Source organism: Pholcus phalangioides, unplaced genomic scaffold, assembly GCF_987345545.1.
Source record: "Pholcus phalangioides strain wild (caught in Gottingen) unplaced genomic scaffold, Ppha-v1.0 ptg000003l_1, whole genome shotgun sequence".
Taxonomy (NCBI): Eukaryota; Metazoa; Arthropoda; class Arachnida; order Araneae; family Pholcidae; genus Pholcus; species Pholcus phalangioides.
In genome coordinates, this window is record NW_028301596.1 from 24,089,123 (window position 1) to 24,114,369 (window position 25,247).

Consider the following 25,247-nt stretch of genomic DNA (forward strand, 5'->3'; position numbering starts at 1 on the left):
TGGTTTTACTTTTAAAAAAGACAAGCAAAAAAGCAATACCAGCATACTTACTGTATTTTTATTCTTGAATAAGATATTGATGTCATACAATATGTTTTAAAAAATAAAGAATGTGAGAAGAACATGAAGATGAAAGAGTGATTGAGAAGAGTTGGAGATAGGATTGATGGTGAATGCCGCTGAGACACTGATAGCTTTCAATTTCCTTTCCAGGGTTTAACTATTACCTGCTGACAGTACTTTAAAGAACCCAAACTTTATATATATATATAATTCCTGCAACATCCCTTGCATACCTTGTTGGGTGTTGATATTTTGGAGGATACGATTACCACATCACAGAAAAGTTTAGAACATCTAGTTTTTGAAATATGTTAATTAATAGAATTCGGTGACACTCACTCACACACACAAAATTTGTATTCAAATTTATTCTCACAAAAAGCTCCCTAACAAGTTTTTTTTGTTATATTTGTTTATACATTTAATGTAAATATTTTAATAAATAATTAAAACAATTATGGCATTATTTGTTGTAAAATATTTATTATTATATATATGAATTATTCAACAACATTTATTTAGCCTGAGTCTTAACATGGCGTTAAACTGGTTATTATATGAGGGGTGTCAAACTGGCTAGAGCAAATTGTCTCCAAATTTCAGCCCAAAATATTGCTACCTTGAGGTTTCACACCTCAAGTGAATATTTATCCTGTTTTTTAAAATATTCTTTCATGTTTTTCCCCCATCAAATTAATTTTTGTTACTAAGATAACTAATATTAATTAATTACTTTATTAAAACATTATTGCCAGAACCGTCAGCACTAGAAATTAGTTTCTGCACATAAATAGCAAATTTAACTCTGAAGTATTTTACTAAATGGAATCGCCTGTTCTAATCTGATAACTATTTTACCATAACATAAACAGTCACGTGGCCTCCATTGTGTGATGATTTATGTTTGTGACTTCTTTCTTTCAAACATACAACTCAGGTCAGTCATGGACAATTTACTATCTAGTGAGTTGTGCCGGAAGTGTAGGTGTGTGTAACTAACAATCTGAGTGCATATCTAGTGTTGTGTCTGACTGTTTCAGTGCTACCATCTATATTTCAGAAGTGAAATGAGGGAATTGTAATGATTGAATATTTGTACTGTTTGTAGACCTGTTGCTCTCTGTGGCAAGACTTTTTAACAGGGGGATCAGCTCGCATTCACATCTTGAAGTTAGGAGGGGGAGAGAGAACCACAGAAAAAAACCAACTTAGTCGACACTACCACTGTGGCACCAGCCGGGACCTCGTGATGTGAGTCCATCACTATGACCACTCAACCACTACAATACAAATACAACGCCACAACAGGCAAATTTATGCTTACTAAACACTGCTTACTAAATAACAGGCAAAATTATACTACAGTAGAACATCTTTATGACTGAGGTCCCTGTTTGTCTTTGTTTCAATAGCTTGTTTCTACCACAGTTGGTAGTTTGAAAGTGAAACGTTTTATCAGTCACAATTTATGTTGCCATGGACTAACAGAAGGGAAACTTTTTGTAGTGTTTTTGGAACTTCAGTACAACTGAAGCATACAGTTTTACCCATGTATTCCAATTGAATGGAGCATTTCTCGTGGAACAAAAATGATTTATTGTGGAAGGGAAATAAGAAAGATCCTTCAGTCAAAGATAGCAGCGAAATTGTTTCTGGTGACACTGTAGAAATTTGGAAGAAATCCCCCTTTCCCAGGCCCCGTCATTTAGGGAGGGCAGGGGGTTGGGGCTTGCCCCCAGCTTTGAAAAAATACTCTCGAAATGGTATATATATACATACATTCATAGACGTAAAGTTATTCAAAATGTTGGGGCTGGCCCTCAGTTTCAATATAATGAAACCTCATTTATAAGCTCATACAGGTCAAAACGTAACATAAGTGCAAAAATCATTTTACTGAAATTTTTTGAAAATGACCCCTCTTCTTCTCCAGCCATAGCCCTTTTTTTAAAGAATTTAATGATTTTAATTCAAAATATCGTTAGTTTCTATTTTTGTGGAACGAAAATTGTGGTAGGCTGGACAAGGCCGCAAGTTTCGATATGAACACTTTCTTTGTGCCTACAATCTCATTGTGTCGGTACTTTCTTTCAAAAAAGAACACGTGGACCAGGCATCAGATTTTGCCAATTTTAGCCATTGTCCCTATGTAGGGGCAGGACCGTGTTGGAGAAAACTTTTATAAACAATATACAGCATTGTCGCTACGGACATAATGATATTGGTATCATCGGATTAGTCTTTGAAATAGCTAATAGATGATACCAATATCGTCGATTTACGTCGCAAACTTCTCGAGATAAAGTGCAAAACAATTTTGCTACGGAAGCAGGATGCGAGCCTGGTGTCAAGACAAGAAAGCTATTTAAACCAGAGTAGTTTCTAGGGCCACAACTAGACGCATGGTCAGCTGGGGCAAGCATGCTCCCCAGATATTTTGAGGCCCTTTATAATGCTGAAGAAGAGAGGTTTGATGGTAAAATTTGTGTCCCCTCTGGCTTGGCGCACCAGACCAACCCGCTCCCCCTAGTTGTGTCCCTGATTGCATTCGATTTGTCTTAAAAATGCCTATCATTGGCTTATATTTGCATTGCGAAGCCGGGTATTTCACTTACACAAAAAATATTTACCAGGCCTCCCTTTTATTTTAACATTGGCAAGCCCAAATGTTTTGTAAAGTTAATCCCTCTCTCAGTGGAACACTTTTCCCTCTACCAATGGTTCATAAACTTTTGTAGAACAATTGACCTATACTACGAAGGCGCAACTATTTATTTATTTATTTTTACAATATTGTTTGGCCGAGGCCTACACAAGAGGATGCGGAATTATATATGGCAAAAGTGTCGATTGATGGTACGAGAAAATTCAGAAATCGTAGTGCAATCTAGAATATTTGATGGTAGGTTGTTCCAGTCGATAATAGTTCTTGGGAAAAAGCTAAATTTGTGACAATCTGAAGAAGCAAAGATGGGCTGTAATTTTTTGGAATGATTGAGTCTAACAGAGAAATGTGAAGGTTGGATTAGAATATTGGATGTGTCAATATAAGTACTGGAATAAGGATGTGTAACTAGATAAGTACTTAGTCAGCACAAGGCAAGCACACATTTTGGCACCCCCTTGTAATGTTGAATGGTAAGGTAAAGAGGGTAAGTTTGCTCCTCCTTTGGCCTGGCGCCTGTGGCAGTAGACCCACCTGCTCCCCCTCTAGTGGCGGCTCTGTATCAGTCTGCTACAGTCTCAGGAACTAAGCTTTCCATTTTTTTATGACAGCCCAGCGCTCTAGCGGCAGCAGTGTGGCGCCATAGTTCATTTGCTTAAAACTGTCAAGTAGACAGAATAATGTGGTAAAACAGGGACGGCGGAACACATCTGCTGGTGTTGCTAAACCAATACCAATCATTTGAATGGTATTGCTCAGCAATATCAATCATTCCAATCACCATTTGAACATAGCTCAAATATTGCACTGAAAGTGCATTTTTTTAAAATTAAAATTTTTGAAGAAATACCCTTTCCTTGTGAGGAGTTGCATAGCTGTAGCTCTTCTTGTTTGCTAGTCATTTCACGTCCAAGGGACTTTCCCCTACACCCTGTATATCCATTAAGCATGAGAATAAAATGAGCATCATAGAATCTGAATACCACAACGGTAGTCACAGTAATAGACTTGAGACAGTACGTTTCATTGCTGATTTCAGACTGATCTCAACCCTTTGAGTGGCATTGAGAAGATATCTCGCCTTCTTATTTTAGCATTGGCAAGCCCAAATGTTTTGTAAAGTTAATCCCTCTCTCAGTGGAACACTTTTCCCTCTACCAATGGTTCACAAACTTTTGTTGACCACTGCTCCCTTGCCTAATTCATGATTCATAAGAGGCTTTTCAGCATAGATTAATAGATATTTTTCCGTAACTTCTTCAAAGCATAAATAGGTGCACAAATCAATATCTCAAGCTCACAGCGACACCCCACATACAGGTTGGTGATGCCCCTAGAAACAGCGACGCTCACTCTGAAAAAGCTTCTCCATACCCATTACTTTTTCATTACTTTATACTCATTTACTGCTGAAAATCATAAGGAAGCTTATTGATATTATGCCATGTAAAAGGGATAAAAACATCAATCAATAGTTTTATGAATGTAGTTAAAAAATACAAAAAAAAGCAGCTGAGAAAATAAAACTTGAAAAAAAAAAAAAATAAATTCAATAATGGCATAGCTTTGTTATCTGAAGTTTATACAGCAAAAAAAATATCAGACTACAGAATTGTTTATTCCAGTGCTATTATCAAAATTAAAATTCAAAGCTGAACATAAATATAAATAAACAAGTTACAGAAACATGTATTAAAAAAAACATCCTAGTAAAATGAGATGCTGTATATTAAGGTTCAAAGAGGAAGAAGAAATGGTTTGACATTTGTTTTTCAATTTTTCACGACTTCTAGTAGTGTGAGGGAAAATTTGTGAAGGAAAAAATACATAAATAACTTCAAATAAAAAGAAAAGATACACAACATTTTAATTATCACCATAAAGTTATTGTCGAAAACACCAGAAAACATCTCCGCTACTACTTCCAGAACACATGTAAATAATCATTTTAGTATTCTGTATTTACGGAAGACAAATCTCAACGATGATTCTTGTGTATGAAAGAAAAGATGCTTTGATAAACGAGATCAAACACTGATTGCACGCACCATGAAAATTGAGACAAAAATGTTTCGTGCATCTCTTTTCTGGACATACATGCATACACAAATTATACATCATGTTGTACAATGGAAAAGTGAAAGAAATTTATTTAAGTAATTGAAAAAAGTATTTTAATTAAATCACTATATTCATTTTCATTTGCATGTTTTTTTTCATTACTTTTCTGCACTGCCAACGGTAAAAGCCACCATCCACCTCCCTCATGAACGGAGAACCTATGAATTCATAGAATCAGAATCTTAAGGTGATGCCTGGCCCTATTTTGGGCCATAAGTCACCAATGAATTCATGTTTGAGAAGTTTGCACACTTTTCCTAAAACGTCTGGCTTGCTCATCATCCCCTAGGGTTCACAAAACAGAATTTTGCTTTAAAAAGGACACCATTAACAAAATGTCGTTGTCATTTTCTTCCCACCTTTGTGATTTGTGTTGTGGTGTTCAAAATCGAAGCTGGCACCAATGCCCGTAGGCACCTATGGGGAAATGGGAATTGCAAACGGATATAGCTTCTTTTTTTCTCGGAACCAAATATATCTATAGGGAGAGGAAAAAATCATTTTGTAGACTCATTCAACACATGCATTCAATTAATAATATTTTAGCTGCCAGTCTTTTATCTACTCAGCAAAAAAAGAGCCGCTGATAGCATAAATTAGTGTGCAGCCTAGCTGTTTTCCTTGAACTGATATGCAGTATACCTACCATATGAAGGCAAAAAAATTGTTTTTGCTGTACTTCCCAAGGTGTGTAATTTTTTTTCCGCTCATTTTTTCTGTCAGATGACCAGCTACATGCAGAGAATCGAACCACCCCTTGCCGTTCGTGTAAGATTGAACTGTTTGAGTTAGATAGTAGTAATCACAATTTTTCTCTGTTGGAATAATGAAACTCTCCTATGTAAGCAAAAAAAAAAAAAAAAAAAAACTTTTTTTTAAAGTTTTTTAAGTTTTTAAAGCAAAAAAAGTTTTTTTTTTCAAAGTTCAAAGGATTTCATAGTGACACATTGATGAATTAGATTCTACCCCATGCTTAATTTGCTTACTTGCTTTTATTTAAATGACATTTTCGTTATGCTTTTTTTTGTGTAATTAACTGTATAAAAACCATCCGCTGTCGTTTAAACTGGGAATGTTGCCAATAATTTTCAAGTTCAACCTTAAATCTGTAAAATTATTGTGCAGATGTTGACGCCCGATTTCCAAGTTTGGCATTTGACCCCACAAGGGAAGGGCTGAAATGGGAACAGTCCTAGGGCCTGGAACAATTACCATAATTGTTTGGGTTTTTTCAAGTTGTAAATTAACTGCAGAAGCGCCTGTGAAAAAGATCCTAGCGCAGGAAGCGTTGGAGGATGTGTGGGGCTTCTTATACACTTATATAGGTCAGGAGTTATCAAACTTTTCCCACCCGCAGCACCTTTTTCTCTAATCAGCGCTTATCAGTGGCTCTCCACAGAGCAGTTTAACAAAGAATCTCTTTGAAAAACCTTTGCAGGGGTATCTTGGCACCATTGATTGTTGCTGAGATACTTTCATATTTGAATGCACGCAACATACATTCTTATTAAATCTTTCAGTGTTTTTCATCCATGTGTAGACGCCTGCGTGCCGGAGGTTGAGTGTCCCTTATTGTTATACGGCAATCATTATGGATGGGAACAGGATACGAATACAGGACAGAAAAGTAAAATTTATGCACCATTATATACAGCACCCTTTTTTTTGCCTTCTGTTTGTTTATGATTTATTAGTAATGGCATGGGAGGGGGTGGAAGGAGAAGGGGGCGGCAAAATTTATACAGCCCACAGGCAGCAAAAACATAAATATGGTCCTGCTTCTGAGCAGTAAGGATTGACACAGAAGGAGGATGCAATTAGGGATTGAACGGCAGAGAAGAAATGAGATAAATGTATTGTCATGGAACAAGAAAGCCAAAGACCATCCAGAGTTTTTAAAAGAACTAAAATTTTGAGCAGATTGTTTCCACATTAACTAATTCATAATTAGGACAACTTTTGGTTAAAATTTTTTTTTTTTCATCATTGCAAAATGAAAAAACCATATTCATATGAATTTTTTGGGGGGCTGAGCCAGGTCTTCAAAAATGTTGGGGGCTCGGGCCCATGTGCCGGATACAAGTTTACACCTATGCATACATTGAGTACATGCTCATTGCCCCCCCCCCCCCCCTCCCCAGAAGAAAGTTGAAATGATGGTCTTGCCCTTGCCTGTTTCAAGTCAAGAAATTATTCGGCTTATAATAAATTGCAATGAAAACTGTGAGGATACAAATGGAATACCAAAATCTCAAAAGGAGGCTGACAAAATTAGGAAATATTTCTTTAAATGAACAAAATTTGTTTGATATTTCTGTATGTGCAAATGTTTGAATTGCCAACAATGTACGGGTTCCGTGAAGATTCCAAGTATGGAAAGATTTTTTAAACAGACCAAAATGGCATGAAAGAAAATGGCAATTGGGTCGACTGACATTTCTGCAAGTCAAAATTTGAAGTGTATAAGAGAAAGACAACAAAGCTGAGAAAATCAGGAAGTTAAAGCAAGAGAATACAAAGATAATACTTCTCTGTCTAAGACTATTACAGATTATAGAAGCGAATGTCATTTTAGGATCCAATTCTCAATTAAAACATAATGCAGATTTTGCTCACTCTTAGGACATTCTGTTGGCGATGTGGTAGCAGGGCTGTAGCTAGTCTGAGGCCAGTGCCGTCTTAATGCATGGGCCCACCCAGGCACAGCCCTGAAGCCTGGAAGGGGGGGGGGCCCTCACAAAAATGAGAACTAGTTGAAATTTTCAAGAATATGCCAGGTAAGGCTTAAAAAAATCACTTGCCGGGGGCCCACGAGGCTCTCAAGACTACCCTGGCTGGGACAACCAGGGCACTGCCCCAGGGCCCCAAGCCAAATGGGGTCTTGCAAATAATGTACATCTATTTTGTATAATTTTTTCCTGTTTAAGGGCCCCAAGCAAATGTCTGCCAAGAAGTCATGCTACGGCCCTGGTTGGTAGATGAATAAGCATATATCTGAGAACTTGGCCTCAAAAGAATACTGCAAACAAAAAAAAACTGACTGTTCACGATCTTGTGGCGTGATTTTCAGGATGGGTCTTAGGTAAGTAGCACTGAATATTCCGATAAACGAACCATCGATAACTAAGGACAATTCAAAATGAAATTAATAAACTATGAATTTATTGAAATATGAGAGGGAAACCGGTACACGAGCCGTGTTGTTGTCAGTTGGTCACCGAGATGATCCTTCCGTTGCACGTTCAGCCATTCAAGGCAACGGCCGCTCGCCAACCGCATGCTGCTGCCATCTAGGGGTGTCAACATGTCGCCCACCTTGAAACATCGTTTCAATACTGACATGTTTACATGAAATACAATGACAGCTGCATGTAAAAATTATAAAAAAAATATGTGCAAATTGTATAGATGCCAAGAAACATATGCTATTGTACATGAAATCAAAAAAAAAATGTGAGATATATGAAATAAATAAGATGCAGTACAAGTAGACGAGGTGTATAACACTTTGCTGAAAATAACAATGAAAATTCAAAATACGACAAGAAAAAACATGATATATATAAGTGTATAACATTGAGCAGTCATACTAGTTGTCAACTGGCAGACCACAAAGTTTTTGTACATTTCTCTTAAATGTCCCATCCTTGGACTTGATAGAGACAACTCTCATGATCCCGGAAACAACTTGGTCACTCGACAAGTTTCCACTGCAAGGGTAGTAGACGATCTTCTTTCACTAGAACGAGATCACCCAGAATGAGATTTTCTTTTGGTTTCAACCACTTGCTTCTATGCTGTAGCTGAGTAAGATACTCAGCTCTCCACCATTGGCATTTTACTCCAAGACGTTATCTCCGGCCCAGCGAAAGTACAGTGCATATGATAGAGAGCTGTTGGCAGCGTACATGGCAATCAACTGGAGTCGTTGGAGAGCTGAGTATCTTACTCAGCTCTCCAACGACTCCATAAATGTTGCAGAAGGCGCTGTACCAACTGCCAACAGGTGAGACGATTGAATTTTGTTTGTGTGAAATCTGGCTCGGGCAATGCTGTCCACCTATGAGAAAGTGACCGGGAGTGAGAGCAGACACGTCGTTTGGATCATTTGAAAGTTCACAGAGAGGACGAGAATTGAGACATGCCTCAATCTGTGACAACAAGGTATACAGCTCTTTGAATGTTAGCTGTATGTTGGAAGTGATTCGCCTGAGATGGTATTTCACGGCTTTCACTCCAGCTTCCCAAAGACCTCCCATGTGTGGAGATGCTGGAGGATTGAAATGCCAGTTTACTCCGACATCAGTGAGATGACTGGAAACATGTTTGTCATGAGTGAGAGATGAAAACAGATGAGCAAACTCCCTTCACACCTTGCCAGCTTTCACAAAGTTAGTTCCACAGTCACTCAGCTTTCCTCTCCTGGAAATGAATCGTTTCAGAGTGGCGATGAATGCCTCTGTTGACAAGTTACTCACAATGCACAGCTTTGCTTGAGAAACATACAAAAAGTGTCAGGTATGCCTTGCAAGGTTTTGCTCGAGGTGCCTTCGACATCCTGATGGTGAAAGGTCCTGCATAATCGACAGCACAGTGAAGAAATGTTCGAGATGGTGTTATTCTTGATGCCGGTAGGTCACCCATGATTTGAGGAGCTGTTGCGCCACGATAGCGAACACAGGTTATGCATTTTCTCACAAATTGCTGGATGACACTTCTTCCAGAAACAATCCAGAATTGCTGTTGGATGCAAGTTTGGAGAAGTTGAGGTCCAGCATGCAAATGCATTGTATAATAATGCTGGGTAATCAACTGAGTGAAATGATGCTCTTTTGAAAGAAGGATCGGATGTCAGTGACTTCCCAACCAATGTGCATGTCACAATCTTTCGCCCACCCAAATACTTCCATCATCGCCAATGAATGGATTCAACCGGAGAATATTGCAGTTTGAAGGTAGAGTTCCTGATTTTCTCAACGAAGACAATTCTGATTTGAATTATACTTCTTGAACTCTCCTGATCCATGTATATAATGCATATGTCAGCTCTTGAGTGGTAAGAAACCCTGTGCTCCTTTCAGGTGCAGCAAGTTTGCAGTTGTCTATGAATCCGAAGACATATGCCGTGACTCACTGAAGAGAAGTAAATGAGGAAAACCTGTCGATAATTTCCATGTCATGTGGAAATTATCGACGTTAATACCAACAAACACAGATTGGTTGCAAGAAATATTTTTCTTCTCCTCAGTCAAAACTTCATCCACGGAGCTGCACAACACAGGTTTGTCTGCTAGCTGACCTGGCTTGGAAAGAAACTCTGGACCATACCACCATAGGGGAAATGGCTTCAATTTGTTGGCTGTCATTCCTCGTGATGCACAATCAGAGGGATTGTCGATTCCCTCAATGTGATTCCAAAGACCCTCAGGGAGGAGTTCATGAATTTTTGTCACTCGATGAGCCACAAACATCTTCCACCGGCTTGGATGTGAAGAGAGACAGGCGAGAACTATTGTATCGTCAGTCCAGCACCATATGTTTGTGTTGACTAGACATAGTGCATTGCATGTAAACTTGATGAGTCTTACAAGCAGCACTGCTCCACAAAGTTCAAGTCGAGGCAAGGTTGTTGACTTCACAGGGGCCACTCGTGTCTTTGCAGTTACTAGTTGAACCTTCGCAACTCCACTGGAAACTGTTTGAATGTACACAACCGCAGAGTATGCCTTTTCTGATGCATCACTGAAACCGTGAATTTCTAACATATGTGGAGAGATTTGCATCATATATCTTGGAATTTTGATGTCCTCCACTTGCTTGAAGTCTTCATAAAATGTTGTCCATCGATTGTGAATGTTCTTTGGCAATTCCTCATCCCAAGACAGTTCAGCTTTCCACATTTCTTGTATTAGAATCTTGACATTGATTAGAACAGGAGCCAATCATCCAAGTGGGTCAAACACCTTGGAAATGTGTGATAGAACAGAGCATTTGGTCCACTGTTGCATATTCACTGGTGGTGATTTTGAATTGAAAGCAAATACATAATCCTTTGGCTTCCATAAAATGCCCAAAGTTCCGATGTCAGTCTTTATTTTGAACGTAGTACTTGTTGCACGAAAGTCATTCGGTAGAGATACAAGAACGTCTTCTTCATTTGATGCCCACTTTTTTATGACGAATCCACCGTTTTGAAGAAGTTTAATGATTTCCTGTTGAATATGAATAGCTTCCTCGACTGAATCTGCTCCAGCGAGCAAATCGTCTACATAAAAATCCTGCTTGACTACGGCAGAAGCTCTGGAAAACTCATCTTTTTCATCCTCGGCCAACTGTTGCAGGCACTTGGTAGCTAAGTAAGGTGCTGATGCAGCTCCGTATGTCAGTGTTACGTTATTGTACGAGTGGTCAGACGAGTCCACCAAAGCATTCCAAAAGTGTAAGGATGACCTAGCTGAAGCAACCACATTATACCATCAGTCACCTACAGCTGCCTTAGCTATTGTGGTTGATGCATCTGACACCGCTGTGGGAGCTGCGCTTCAGCAACAGGTAGGAAAAGGTTGGCAACCATTGGCATTTTACTCCAAGACGTTATCTCCGGCCCAGCGAAAGTACAGTGCATATGATAGAGAGCTGTTGGCAGCGTACATGGCAATCAAATATTTCCGCCATATGGTGGAAGGTCGCTATTTCGTGCTTTTTTCTGATCACCGGCCGCTTTCCTATGCATTTACACAAAAAGAGGACAAGTGCTCTCCACGCCAACTGAGACACTTGGACTACATTAGCCAATTTACTACGGACATCAGATATCTCAAGGGCACAGACAATGTAGTGGCTGATGCACTATCAAGAGTGCACATATCATCAATTAATACACCATCAATGTTCGACTTCAAGGAAATGGCACAACAGCTAGCAAAAGATATCCGGCATCAAGCAGTTGATATCTGGCATCAATCCATCCTCTTTGACATTTCAAGCCATCCCAGTGGGCGACCCTCCATTGGATCTTTTTTGTGACACATCTACCGGCCATATCCGTCCAGTTGTCCCACGCAACTTTCATCGACCGATATTTGAAAAGCTGCACGGTCTCTCTCATCCTGGTGTTAAAACCTCAATCAAGCTGGTACAACAATGGTATGTGTGGTCCTCGTTAAGAAGTGATATTTCTTCTTGAGCTCGCAAATGCATCAATTGCCAGAGGTCAAAAGTCTCCAGACACACCAAGAGCAAGCCAGGCATTTTTCAGCCATGTAGTTCCAGGTTTGAGCATGTACATATTGACCTGGTAGGACCACTTCCTCCCTCTGAAGGGTTCCGGTACTGTCTCACTATGATCGACCATTTTTCTAAATGGCCAGAAGCTGTACCTCTGGTGGACAGTTCCGCCAACACAGTGGCAGAAGTTTTTTACGCCAGCTGGGTAGCTCGTTTTGGCCCTCCTCTTCGGTTGACATCAGACCAAGGTGTCCAGTTCAAATCATCGCACTTCTCTGCTCTGATCCCCTGGCTTGGTACTATCCGTTATCGCACATCTCCTTATCACCCAGCTGCTAATGGGCAGGTGGAAAGATTTCACAGGCAACTAAAATCTGCAATCATGGCCCATGCTACAACAAGCTGGAGTAAAATTCTCTCTTCCATTCTGCTAGGCTGCCGTGCTGCTTGGAAAGAAGATATCCAGGCTACAGCAGCAGAAATGCTATATGGGGTTCCGATTCGCCTGCCTGGAGAATTTTTGACGCCTCTCAGTGATAGTCCAGATCCAGCGACTTTCATTGGTAGGTTGCGACAAACTGTGCAGAACTTGTGTCCTACTTCAAATCAGACGCATGGATCAACAAAAATCTTCGTCAGCAAAGACCTAAAGACATGCTCACATGTCTTCTTGCGGACTGATGCTCTTCGTCAAAGCCTTCAGCCTCCATACACTGGTCCACATCAAGTTGTCTCTCGTGGGGATAAAGTTTTCAAATTTATTGTACGAGGTCGTACGGTGACAGTGAATATTGATCGTGTCTCAAGCCTGCATATGTGGTGAAAGACACTGATCTGCTAACCGCTACCTCATCTCGAACAACTACCTCATCTCCAAAAGCTGACTGTACTCCTGCCAAGGACTTGTCAAGTGATTCCAATGTGAAATCTCAAGTGGTGATTAGATCTGGGTGCAAAGTAAAATTTAACTTGAAGTATCAAAATTGATAAACTTTGTGTAGCAATCATCTCGCTGCGCTGGCGGGGGGCTACTGAAGGGACAATCCTGTAAATATTTTAGATAAGTCAAAGCCGTCCAGATGTAATATTTTTCCTTGTTGTGTTGGGGAGAAGTCAAAGCCATTGATATGACGCTTGTTTTTTGTTGTGGTTTTTGGCACGTTGTTGCTGGCGTGTGTTATGTCCATGCTGTGCGTTTGTAGTGATTTCGTAGTTTGTTTTTGTTAATTAAAGTAAATTAAATAGATTATTCCATTGTCAATCACTACACGTTTCTTATTCCCCTGCGAATGAAGAGACCATTGGCGCAAAGATTCCGGATCCAGTTTCTTGGAGAGGAAGTAGATCAGGATACTGTCCCAATGTTGCTGGAGCGATTGCAGAGCTTCCAGACACTGATTTGCGGTGTCTAGTCGACACAAGCATGTTGCTGACTCATGTGCGATGTTTGGTTGCGAAAACAGCTTGTCCAGACTTGCCTAAACAATCCCAGTTTCGTTATTGAACCGATCGTACAAAAGCCTGCTTTGCCGTAATTGCTCCCTGCGAGCGGGATCGCGTGAATTACTTGAGAGGCATTTCCCTTGACACATAGTTTCAAATATTGTAACTTTTGAATGTCACTTAACTTTTATTTTGATCGATGGTCGTTGTAAACATATGGCAACCAATCGTTAAGTTCGCCACTGAATGAAGGCAGTTCAATTTTCGGTAAGCGCACGAAACGAGCTTCTGAATTTACAGTACCTGATTGTTTTGTCGATCCCGATGCCTAGGCCATGCTGAAGCAAAGATCGTCGATCCGACTTGCCAAATCGCCGAATTCCGCTTCGTGGGATACCAGATGTTCATCCGTTGACAAGATGACGATTTCATCGTGCATGGCGTTGAGCTCTGTCCACAGTTCTTTGGCTTGATCTTGATAGATTTCCAATTGATGCCGTGGGAAATCATCGCTATTGAGCTTCGGCTTGATGATGTTGCAAAGCCTCGTGACTTTGTCTTTCACCGAACTTCGTTTCTTTACCAAAATTCCATCTGAAGACCGTTGTCGCTGGCTGCGTTTTTCTCCCCGAGTTTTGGCACCATAAACGTTCATGATCTTGTGGCGTGATTTTCAGGATGGGTCTTAGGTAAGTAGCACTGAATATTCTGATAAACGAACCATCGATAACTAAGGACAATTCAAGATGAAATCAATAAACAATGAATTTATTGAAATAGAGGGAAACCGGTACATAAGCCGCGTTGTTTTCAGTTGGTCACCCAGATGATCCTTCCGTGGTGCGCGCAGCCATTCAAGGCAAAGGCCGCTCGCCAACGGTATGCCAACGGCTGCCATCTAGGGGCATCAACACTGACTAAGGGGAAAATACACAGATTTCATCTTTTCAAATTGAATTTCAAAGCTGAGAACTATTTTGAGATGATCCACTGATCCACTTGGACAATCCTTTGAAACCACCAGCTACAATGAACCTCAGCAATGAAGACATAACAATGCATAACATGGATCAGAAGTGGCTCACAATTAGGTCATTTGATCATTTTTTGTTGCACCATGGTTATTTTCTGCACACAAGGGCTAATTAGACCGGGATGTACAATTTATTGCCGATTCCGGAGTGGTAGGCTTGTTTTTTATACTCATTGAGAGGCTGGTGCACTAACCCCTTTTTTCTGTTAATTTTTTCTGTGGTCAAGTCACCATTTCTGTTGTACCCTGTGTCAGGAAAGTTTTCTGACAAGGACGAACCGGGGATTGAACTCGCGACACCTCTAAACATCCTTTGGTACTTTAGGTGAGTATCTTATCGACCTGGGTTACCACGTCCCTCACAATTAGGAAGTTCTCTTGCAGTAGAAAGGCATGTGTCATAATCCTAAAGGGGCCTGTGGAAGTCTGGTCTGGAGGGCCTGCAAAAGGTCTAGGACCCTGCTCCAGGATGTGGGGGTCATGCTCAAGTATGGCCCCACATTAATTTTTTTCTTTTTTTAATCCTTGAACTTATTTGCAGCCCAGTCATCAGACATTTCATTCAACCAATCAGAGAGGTTTTTCGCCTGGACAAAGGAACATAAACCAAAAGTAAGTCTCTCAGCCCTTTTTGCAAGAGAGAGAACACAGACCAAAGCTGCATTAAGAGTAAGCGTAAACAGTCCTATGGAAAAACCGGAATACAAACATGACATCAGCGCCCTCTCTGTTGAGGAAGGACAAACTCCTACTGCTTGCGTCGGGAAGGAATAGTCTTTTTTCCCCTCCACGCCATTTTGTATACTTTACTCACGTACAGACGCTTGGTTAGCTATTGCTCTTTATTTTTTTGGCGAATTTTAATCTTTAAAATTCTTAAAAAGATCCTTCTAAAGGCCAACTAAAATTCTCTACATACCTTGTAGCTATATTTATTGAATATGTCCGCGTATCCGAAGTTTTATTGCAGATTTGATGGTTGCAAAATGAACTCGAAGACTGGTGTTCACATGTATAAATTTCCGAAAGACAGCAACAGATAAGTGAAAAATTTCCTTCATTTTATATTTTATATTATTTTCTAGGACATGATAAAAGAATTGATTTATCAGGGCTATAGTCAGTCATTCATCAGTAATTTTCATTTCACCACATTAGAACCGTAAAAATGCACGAAATTTCACTGAAGGGGAAAGAGCCTAACATTGGTAGGGGTAATAATAATGTGCTTTGATGATAGAAGGTAATCGATTTTCCACTGCACTTTCACATATATACAATTGTAATATTTCAATTCATTTTCACGGACGTTGAGGGGGTAGACATGTCAGGGCAGCACGTTTTTACTTGTAATTAATGTAAATTTACAATTAATAAACTCTCTAGTTAATGTTAATTTAAATAAAATAATTGGTGATAATGATACTGGGAAAGCTCATGTATAAAGTGACAAACAAATGTAAGAAAAAAATATTTCCCATTTCTGGAAGAAAATAATTCTGTTCATGGTCATGAGAAAAAAATGTCCCAGATTTTTAATCTGGAACAGGATAATTTTTCTAAAAAAAGGATAAATTTTCCAAAAGTTTTGCTTGGAAAGGCATAAAAAATTGAAATTCTTTTGTACACAAATTTTAAAAAATACTATGGTACTCATTGAAATTTTTTAATTTCAAAAAATGGTAATTTCATTCATGTGAGTATAGTTATAGTTTGTCAGTCAAGCCCGAATCACACAGATATGTAGACCACATAAATTTTTTAGAAGCTATTTTTGTACCTGAAAAACCAGGTCCAATAATAATGTTTCTTTCATTTTTCCAGGGCATGTCGACCCTATTTCAAATTCTGTGGTGTCCTAACTCCTAATCATTTCGTCTGATCAAAGAGGAAAACAACTGATTCAGATTATTAAAAAAATTTTCATATTTGTGAAGTGAGTTAAGATTTGTTTAAAATTCACATTTATTTTTATGAAACTATTTTAACAAAATATGTTAACTATAAATTGCTATGACGATAATACTTAGTCAACCAAGCTACATTTCTCTGAAAAAAATTTCAAAAAAAATTGTTGCTTACATAAAAATACTATCAAGGAATGACAGTCTCGTACTGTTCTGCAGAGGACTGGTTAAAATTATGACGTAAAATTTCGGTGATTTGAACAACGGAATTTAGTTGAATAGTTTAAGTAAAAATAACCTACTGGTATATATGGAAAATTTTGTCGTCAAAGCATGAAAGTCCATGGGAAAAAAACGTAAGAAATGACATTTTAATGTTCACTCTGCTCATGGTACTCCACAGAATTTATTTTCCTAAAATGCTTTTTGTGGCGTGTTTCGATAGTATACACATATGCATTTCAGTTTTGCCTGAAATGTGAATGTGATTAGAAAGCAAAATAACGTATCAAACTTTCTGATAACAAAAAGAGAGTGAATTTTGGATATTCGTGGTTCTGGCTTTAGGAGACGATATGGGAATGTGATAGTCAGAAACTTCTCAATTAAAAGAAATATAGAAGATATGCTAAATATATATAGAGAATAATATAAGAAAAACTAATTAGTTAAATTTGAAAAATAAGATGAGGAAATAAAAGTTCTCAATAAATATCAAGATTTTCTTGGTAAACAATCAGTTGATTTTTAGTTCACAAAATAATTAATTCAAATCAAAATAATAGTTTGGAAAAAAATCATGATTTTTTTCATACCCTATTGTTGTAATCAAAAGTTTTCATTTTTATTTATTTATTTTTTTTATTTTACTTTCCTTAATGAAAAATAGATTTCTCATGTACAATTTTTTTTTCTTTGCAGGTGTCAAAAATGGGTAGCTGCCTGTAACAACCCGAAACTCATAGGGCTTTCTGCTGAGAAACTACATGCCAATGCTCATGTTTGTGAGAGACATTTCCAGGATTGGTGTTTCATGAACATCAAATTAAAAAATAGCTTAGTTTGTTAGTACAGAATGGACTGATATTTCACAGTGCAGCATTGGCTGTAATCAGAGCATGGCTTGATATTTTCATTGGAGAATGGACTGATATTTATCAGTCAATAGTGGGCTGTAATTACCATAGAATGGCCTGATATTTTTACTATAGAATGGTTTGGTATACTTTTCTGGTAACAAGGGCTGATGTTTGTCAGCATAGAATGGACTGATATTTTTCAGTCGAGCATGGACTGATAATTTTCAGTGAATAGTAGGCTGGAAGTATAGAATGGCCAGATATTTTCATTACCGAATGGTTTGGTATACTGTTCTGGTAAAAAGGGCAGATAATTTTTGTCTTCATCTGAATTTATCGATGAATAGGGCTAAGATTTTCATGCTGGAAAAAACTAAAAATGAATGAAACTAAACATTTTCCTAGAGAGAATTGCGAAATATGATCTAAAAGAATTATTGTATTTACGTTAGCATAATTTTCTAACAAGAATGTGACCCACCTTTTGAAAGAAAAGCAAAGAAAGCAGAAACTATATTATGACAGAAATGCTCACCCCTTAGGAATTCTAAACAATGGTGAAAGAGTAAGAATTTGGAATTTCAATAAGAAACAATGGCAACCAGCACAGATAGTTTCAGCTCATGGATCTCCAAGATCTGATAGTTCTCATAGTGAAAACACCCTGTGGTAGAATTCTGCGAAGAAACAGAAGTCATATTCGACCATCACAGTGCCAAACTTTCAAATACAATGCGTCACAGGAGTTTGATGACCTTAACATTGGCTCTGGAAACTATGAACATACCCAAAATGATCTTCCTACACTGCATACCGACGTTAATCAAAAGATTACTCGAGTGGGGAGAATTTGTAAACGCCCAATATATTTGAATGACTATGTAACCTATGTAGCTTAAGAGAGGGATGTCATGCATGGATATAGCCATTATAAAGGTTAAAGAGGTCAGGGGTCAGATGATGGACAACATAGGTACATAACATCTTAAGTGCAGTGTTTTTCTGTCAGATTTTAGGCAACACCTTTCAAAGTTGAGAAATACCTCAGGTATGCGGGATCATATATTCTGTTTTGAACATCATCCCGTAACTCAGTGGTTTTCAGTATTATGTTACCACCTGCCCCCAGTTTTGCCTAATTCATGGTTCATCTGTGGCTCCCCAGAATAATTTGGTAGATATTTTTACTTATAAGCGAACCACTTCAAAGAATAAATAAGCATAATGTTAAAAATTGATATCTCCAGCTCGTAGCAACGCTTCAGACCAGGGACGGAACTAGAGGGGGCAACTGCCCCAGGCAGAAAATTTAGGGGCGGTAAATTTCAGGTGGAAACAAAGAACACCATTTAAACATTACCGAATTTTAAAATGGTGGGGGTGGCAAAAATCCTACTTACGGCCTTGCCCCTGACAAAACAGCTACGCCCCTAGGAGTCACGACGCACACTTTGAGAAACACTGCCGTAACTCATAGTTGTTGTTCCGCTCGTTTTCATCTCAGCAGAACGTAGTTTAGATGGGGGGGGGGGGGGGTTAAGACAAAAATTGATGGAAGAAATTCACGTAAAAAAAAACACTTCAAAATGATTATAATGTATTTCCAGGACAGCAATGATGTTTAAGGACTTTTAAAGACTTGAAAATGAACTTTTTCCCAAAGATTTTCAAGGAGGATACGAACCCTGTCCCTATATTGGATCTGGTGCACCGGGCGCTGAACTAGGAGGGGCGCCGAATTCATTCTTTAACTGCTTCCTCTACATGCAAGGGGTGCCAAAATTCCGGTTGCCCCGGGTGACAAAGTATGTAGTTGCGGCCCTGCACTCAGGCGTCCTTCCTTTACCTCAGAGGGTAAAATTATTTTACAATAAATGAAATTCTACATTGATGACGGTGATGCAGACACACGTTTCAGTCGAATAAATCAATGCCTGCAAAGATTTTTTAAGGAAAATTTGTCTCCTTGTTTATGACTGATACTGGCAGACGTTGGCGTAAGCAGGGGGAGGGGGTTCTAACCCATTCCCCTGAACCAAGATTATAGTGTTATTTAGCAGGAGAAAAACGTAAACCCCCTCCCCCCGCTGAAGGAAAAAAAATGTGAACCTCCCTCGAGAAGAGTCAGCGTACGCCTATGCCGGCAGATATGGGATAATTTCCTTTTAAAAGGTCTTGACAGTGGTGCAATTGTGCGTGAATTTTTTTCTTAGACCAGCGGTTCTCAATCGGTGCGCCGCGAAGTCCTTCCTTCTTGCACACGTTTCTGGAGCCATGGTTTCATTTGGAGCAATATTTTTGTTTGGAAATCAAACAGTGCCGAGTACAGCCACGGTTTCTACCTGAAAGGGGGTGTGCCACAAGATCGGCCAAGACAGGGTGCCGCTGTATACAGTATTTCCAAGGTAGAATTGGCTGCTCGTGGCGGGAAATTCGGGGGGGGGAAGTGCCAAAGCAAATTTTCATTCTTGGTAGGAGCCCTGTTAGCCCCCCCCCCCATCAGTTAGGGTTAAAGGTAGCCCTGCGCATAATCACGTGGGCTCGAACATTTTTTATTTCGGTTCTTCCGAAGGATTTCAGGAGGGTCAATGATCTTGGATGAGGAAACGATCCACTTTGCATCTAGAATCATCACAATGGTTCCATGTGACAGAAGGAAGGCCCCCTTTCTCAAACCGATACTAATCTCTTTGTCTTTTCACTTTCCATTTTGTTGAAGCAGACCAGACCTAGGCAGTTGCGAAAGGTGCGGTCGCACCTGGCCGCAAAATTTAGGGGGCCGTAATTTTCATAAAAGAAATCCCTTTCTTCTGAAACGGGAAACTATTTTTTTCCCCTCCTGAAACTTTGCACTAATTTCCTTAGTCGTCGTCGTCTTTTTTTTTTACATGTTAGATAGCGAGTAAATGTACAGTACTACCTATGTTTACGGCTGGCCAGAATGATTGCCAATATAGTGGCATTGCCCCTTTCGCAGCTCCCCACAATAGTCTAACAAAAAATCGCTTCAAAGCACCGAAACGGCACACATCAATATCGACAGCTCAGCGCTGTGCCCCTAGTAGCCGCGACGCACACTTTGAGAACCATTGGTGTAAACAGTGAAGATGAAGTACACACGAATTCTTTAGATAGTGGTAAGATTCATATAATTTGTTGTTAAACGAAACTGTTATCAGCAATATCTTTGTAGATTTTTCGTACAAAAATTGTTTCTCACAGGATCTTGTTTTGAAACTTAACGGCAGAGTGTTATTTATCTTAATTACCGGACTAAAATGTGTGCTCGATTGTGTAAGAAAAGTTTTTCTTCCATGAAAATACATCAGGGTGAGTTTGTGTATTCTAATTTTCATTATTATTCCTATTATTTGAAAAATAAGCGGTGCATAAGCTGACTCCAATGAAGATTGACGAGAAAAGGTTATGTAAAATGCAAAGAATTCTATATTGCATGGGAAATTAATTTTTCCAGACGATTTTCTTATATGTATTTCAATTATTTAAACTTTTTTATCACTATTCAAAGCAGGGCCGTAACTAGGATATTTGCCGCCCCCACAACTTTAAAATTCAATAACTTGGTAATGTTATTCTTTGTTCCCACCTAAAACTGTCGCCCGGGGCAGTTGCCCCCCCCCCTGCAGTTACGGCCCTGTTCAAAGTATGAATTTAAATATTTTACTGCGGTATAAATTTTTATGGTGATAAATTAATGATGTATTCGGTGCCCAAGAGTTAGTTGCGGTCCTGAAGTTGGTGCATCTGACCGTGAAAACAGGCAAACCTCTTTTCGTTTCAACCTTAGGAAAAATTTTCAAACTTTTCTCTAATTATTTTTTTCCTTAACCCTGATGTGGTGCCTCTTCTGTGGCCCCATGGGTCTGCGTGAGTCACATCTCATTTGAGCCGCCACTGCATATTGTATACTGAAAAAAAAATTCATTTTAATTGTTGTTCCCTCCTCATAGGATTGTAGAAAAAAATTATAACCAGTGCTCTGGCGTGACTAAATACTAATTCAATTGTTTATGATTAGTGCCACAATAAATTTGGTTGGTACTTGACAAATTATTTGAAATTTAATTTACTCTCGATTGCTCGACAGTCTGTTTAAAGACCCTATTTTTATTTGACCTCTTCACAGTCAACATTTTCAGGTTTTAATTATTGTATATTATTCCGAAAGTATCCATCTACCTTAACCAGTCAGGTAGTTACGACAGCATACGCCATCACGCTAATATTTAATCTAATTATTTCAGTTTTCAAAAATTAATTAGTAATTATTTAAATTCTCATAATTTTTTTTGGTTGGTGATTTAAAAAAATGAAGTCAGTTTAAATGTATATTCATAAAAAAATTTAATCGGGAAAATTCATTTTATTAGCTTCAAAAGTTGAAAAAGGAGAAATTAATTGGTCACCTGACTGGTTAATTACCTTACCCTATGATAATTACATGCAAGTAACCATTGAAAACATTTCGTATAAATTCAAAGATTTATGAAATAAAATATTTTTATAGATTAGGTTTGTAGCAAAAATAATTATAAAGAAAAAACCATGACTTGTTAAAGATTCCTAATTGATTAACAAGATTAAATAATTAAATTCATGAAACAAGATTCCTTGTTTAATGAATTCTAATAATTCATTAAATTAATGAACTATTAGAAATTATTACTATAGTATTTTATCATGGGAAATAAAAAATAAATTTATATATATATTAAGTATTACAGCCGAAGAGTAAATAGATGATGAGAGATATAAAATATTGTAGCAGCATATCAACAGGGATGTCTCTTACTGCTGTAGGGAAAGTATTAAATAAGGAGTAAAGAGAAATATAATTGCAGAAAAGTTTAGAGAAAGAAAGAATGTGTTTCGTGTCAGTAAAAACATCCAAACTATAGTGCATTCATGACTCTCGGAGAAAACTAATTTTTTATACATGATATAAAAATTTTAGGAAAATAACTTCCATAGAGTATCATGGGTAGAGTAAACATTCAAACGTCATTTCCTACATTCTTTGTTTTCCAAAGAATTTGCACATTTATACTTCTGGCATGACAGGGACGATACATCATACATTTGAAAGCAATAGAGATCAAGAAATCCTTCTTAGTTCATACATGGAAAAAACCCCAGGTTTCAAAAAATCATTTTTTTACAAAGCTGTTATTGAAAAACTGTATATGGAACATGATTTCTTACCGGGTGCTATTATCAGACAGTGAAATTGTGAAATTTTCCTGCTGCTGGCCAAACTTGACAAAATTATCAACAATCTTTCCAAAAAGGATGATAATTAATGGCAAAGCTGCACCAACACCAATAGCTATGAGAATAGCTAAAATCATCAGGAATTTGTCAAGCCTGCTTGCATACCTGAACTTTTAAATAAATTTAAGGAAAAAGAATCAGAATCACACACTCAAAGGAATTTTAATAATTTAATTTACTGTTATATATATCTCATACAAAAATTACTTCATACTATGTAAATGTATTGCACGAATTAGTATTGTCAATAATTGAATAACTTGCTACATAAAACTCAATTATTTATGCTTCCCAAACTATAAACAGTAGAGAGTCTCTATAATCCAGGGTAGATGGGACCGAGGCCACCTTGGATTATAGAAAAACTCGAGAATCATCTGGAAAAAAATTAAAAAAAAGCACTTTAAATGTTGTTGTACTTAAAAAAAAAGACAAGCAAAATCAGTAACAGAATACTTACTCTGTATCAGGGTTCATACAAAATTTTCAAAATGAAAAGTAAGGAGTTTTCAAGGAGTCATGGTCCGCTGCCCCCCTCCTCCATAAAAAAATTTGCATCACTAGACTATAAATTAAAAAATGGCCTACACATGGATTGATTTTCTTTCAAATGTCCTTTTTTTAAATCTCTAGTTCAATGGTTCAAAGATTTCAACTTTCAGAATTAAAAGTATGATGTGTAGGAATTTAATGAATGGCTGCTGGAAAGGAAGAGGTACATCGTGACTGTATGCACGAGTAACAAGCGACTCGTTGAGAACACAAATATGAACAGTAGCAGAGCATTATGATGAGAATTAGATATTGAGTAATTGAGTAAGAAAGAAGAGATAGCGAATTGTGGTAGTAGTATAGAAGTGTTTTAAAGAAGTTAGAAGTGAGATTTTAGATGTACTGAGTTTGCAATGAAGTCCATTTTTATCGTGAAAGGACCAGAAGTTCATTGTCTTAGTTGCGACCACTCTTGTGTTGATGTTAACCAAATGAGAGTTAAATCACTGTAAAATGTTTACGAAAATATGCTCATAAACTGCATTTTTCTTTCAAATCCTTTCATATATGTAGTTTTTTTTTTAAACCGCAAAATATATTTTTAAGAAAAATCATCCAGTTTTTCCTTCTACAAAACATGATAGCTTCACATCATCTGCATTTGTGAATGAGTCAAACATTTTTTATTAAAAATTAAATATCAGGGAAATGATTATAACTACAGCCTGATGTCTTCGGCGGAAAACCTCTTTTTTCCTCACATCATATCTTGTTTATTTCATCCCACTTCAGAATGCTATAAAAAGGGGAGTGTGAAAGCACCAGCTTACTGACAAATTTTACAATGTTAAAGCAACAAAAAAATCAAAGCAGATTGCAGATTTTTATTTTTGATGGGTCCTGTACATGGATTTAGAAGGGTTTCCACATTAGCAAACTTTTTACAGCTAAAGCACCAAAACCCATTGAGATCCATCAAGAACCCCCTTAAAGAAATTAAACTCATCAATTTCTCCATGGGGGAGGGGCTCCAAGCTGCAGCCCTGTCACACTTTCCCCCGTGAGGGCCATGAAAAAAACTTCATTAGTTTAGTAGTTCATTAGTAAACTTCATTTAGTTCACAAACAAATAAAATCCAGTTCCCCATATCCAAAAGCAGGGACCCAATATCCATATTTTAGGTATGCCCCCCAGACTGGATTAATCTCGGGCTTTCACTGTTGCAAATTTTGCTATGTTAAACAACAAAAAACCATGAGATTCATCCGTTCCCCGTTTTCCTCCGAAATGAAACCTGTCAACTTAACCATGGTGGAGGGGGGGGGGGCTTACACCCTGGAGGCCTGTCGAACATCCCCTCTGTGAGGGCCAAGAAAACTTTGTCCCTAACCAAGGATGGATGCAATGTTAAACAACACAAAAAACAATTGAGATTCAATTATTTCAGTGGGTCACTGAGGACCCCCCCCCCCCCAGGAAATGATTGGATTGTTAATGATCCTTCCACACAAAGCACCTATATTTCAATTCAATATAGGCCTGAAGGACATTTGCTCCTCACTTGGGGTCACGTTCTTGGAGCTTCCCGCATTTACCGATAGGTGGCTTCGTTCGGATGGGATCCATCTAAATAAGAGAGGGGTCTGGGAGGTTTACGATAGTCTTAGGTTAGGTTTTTTACTTCCAGACCACGTAGTCGGGAATGCGGGTTAGTTAATGATAATCACAACAGTACTGACGGGGAATTACCCACCTCTGACTTGGATGGCTTCTCGATTGACAACGAACCACCGGGCAAATTAAAATGTGTGTTAATAAATGCCAGGAGCTTGGGTAACAAGAAAGATTTTTTAGAAACTATGATAGTTGTGGAGGACTTGGATCTTATAGCCATTACAGAATCTTGGGCAAACGATGGGGATGA

General features: G+C 38.3%; 1 protein-coding gene across 3 annotated transcripts in view; it reads right to left on the minus strand.

The window, feature by feature from the left end:
• The window catches only part of LOC149088330 (ATP-dependent translocase ABCB1-like), a 532,351-nt gene that overhangs the window by 286,154 nt on the left and 220,950 nt on the right, over positions 1 to 25,247 (minus strand). For all 3 annotated transcript variants that reach the window (XM_089247148.1, XM_089247163.1, XM_089247155.1), the window contains exon 5: positions 22,762 to 22,940. In XM_089247148.1, coding sequence (XP_089103274.1) covers positions 22,762 to 22,940 — 179 coding nt within the window. The remainder of the gene's footprint in view (positions 1 to 22,761; positions 22,941 to 25,247) is intronic.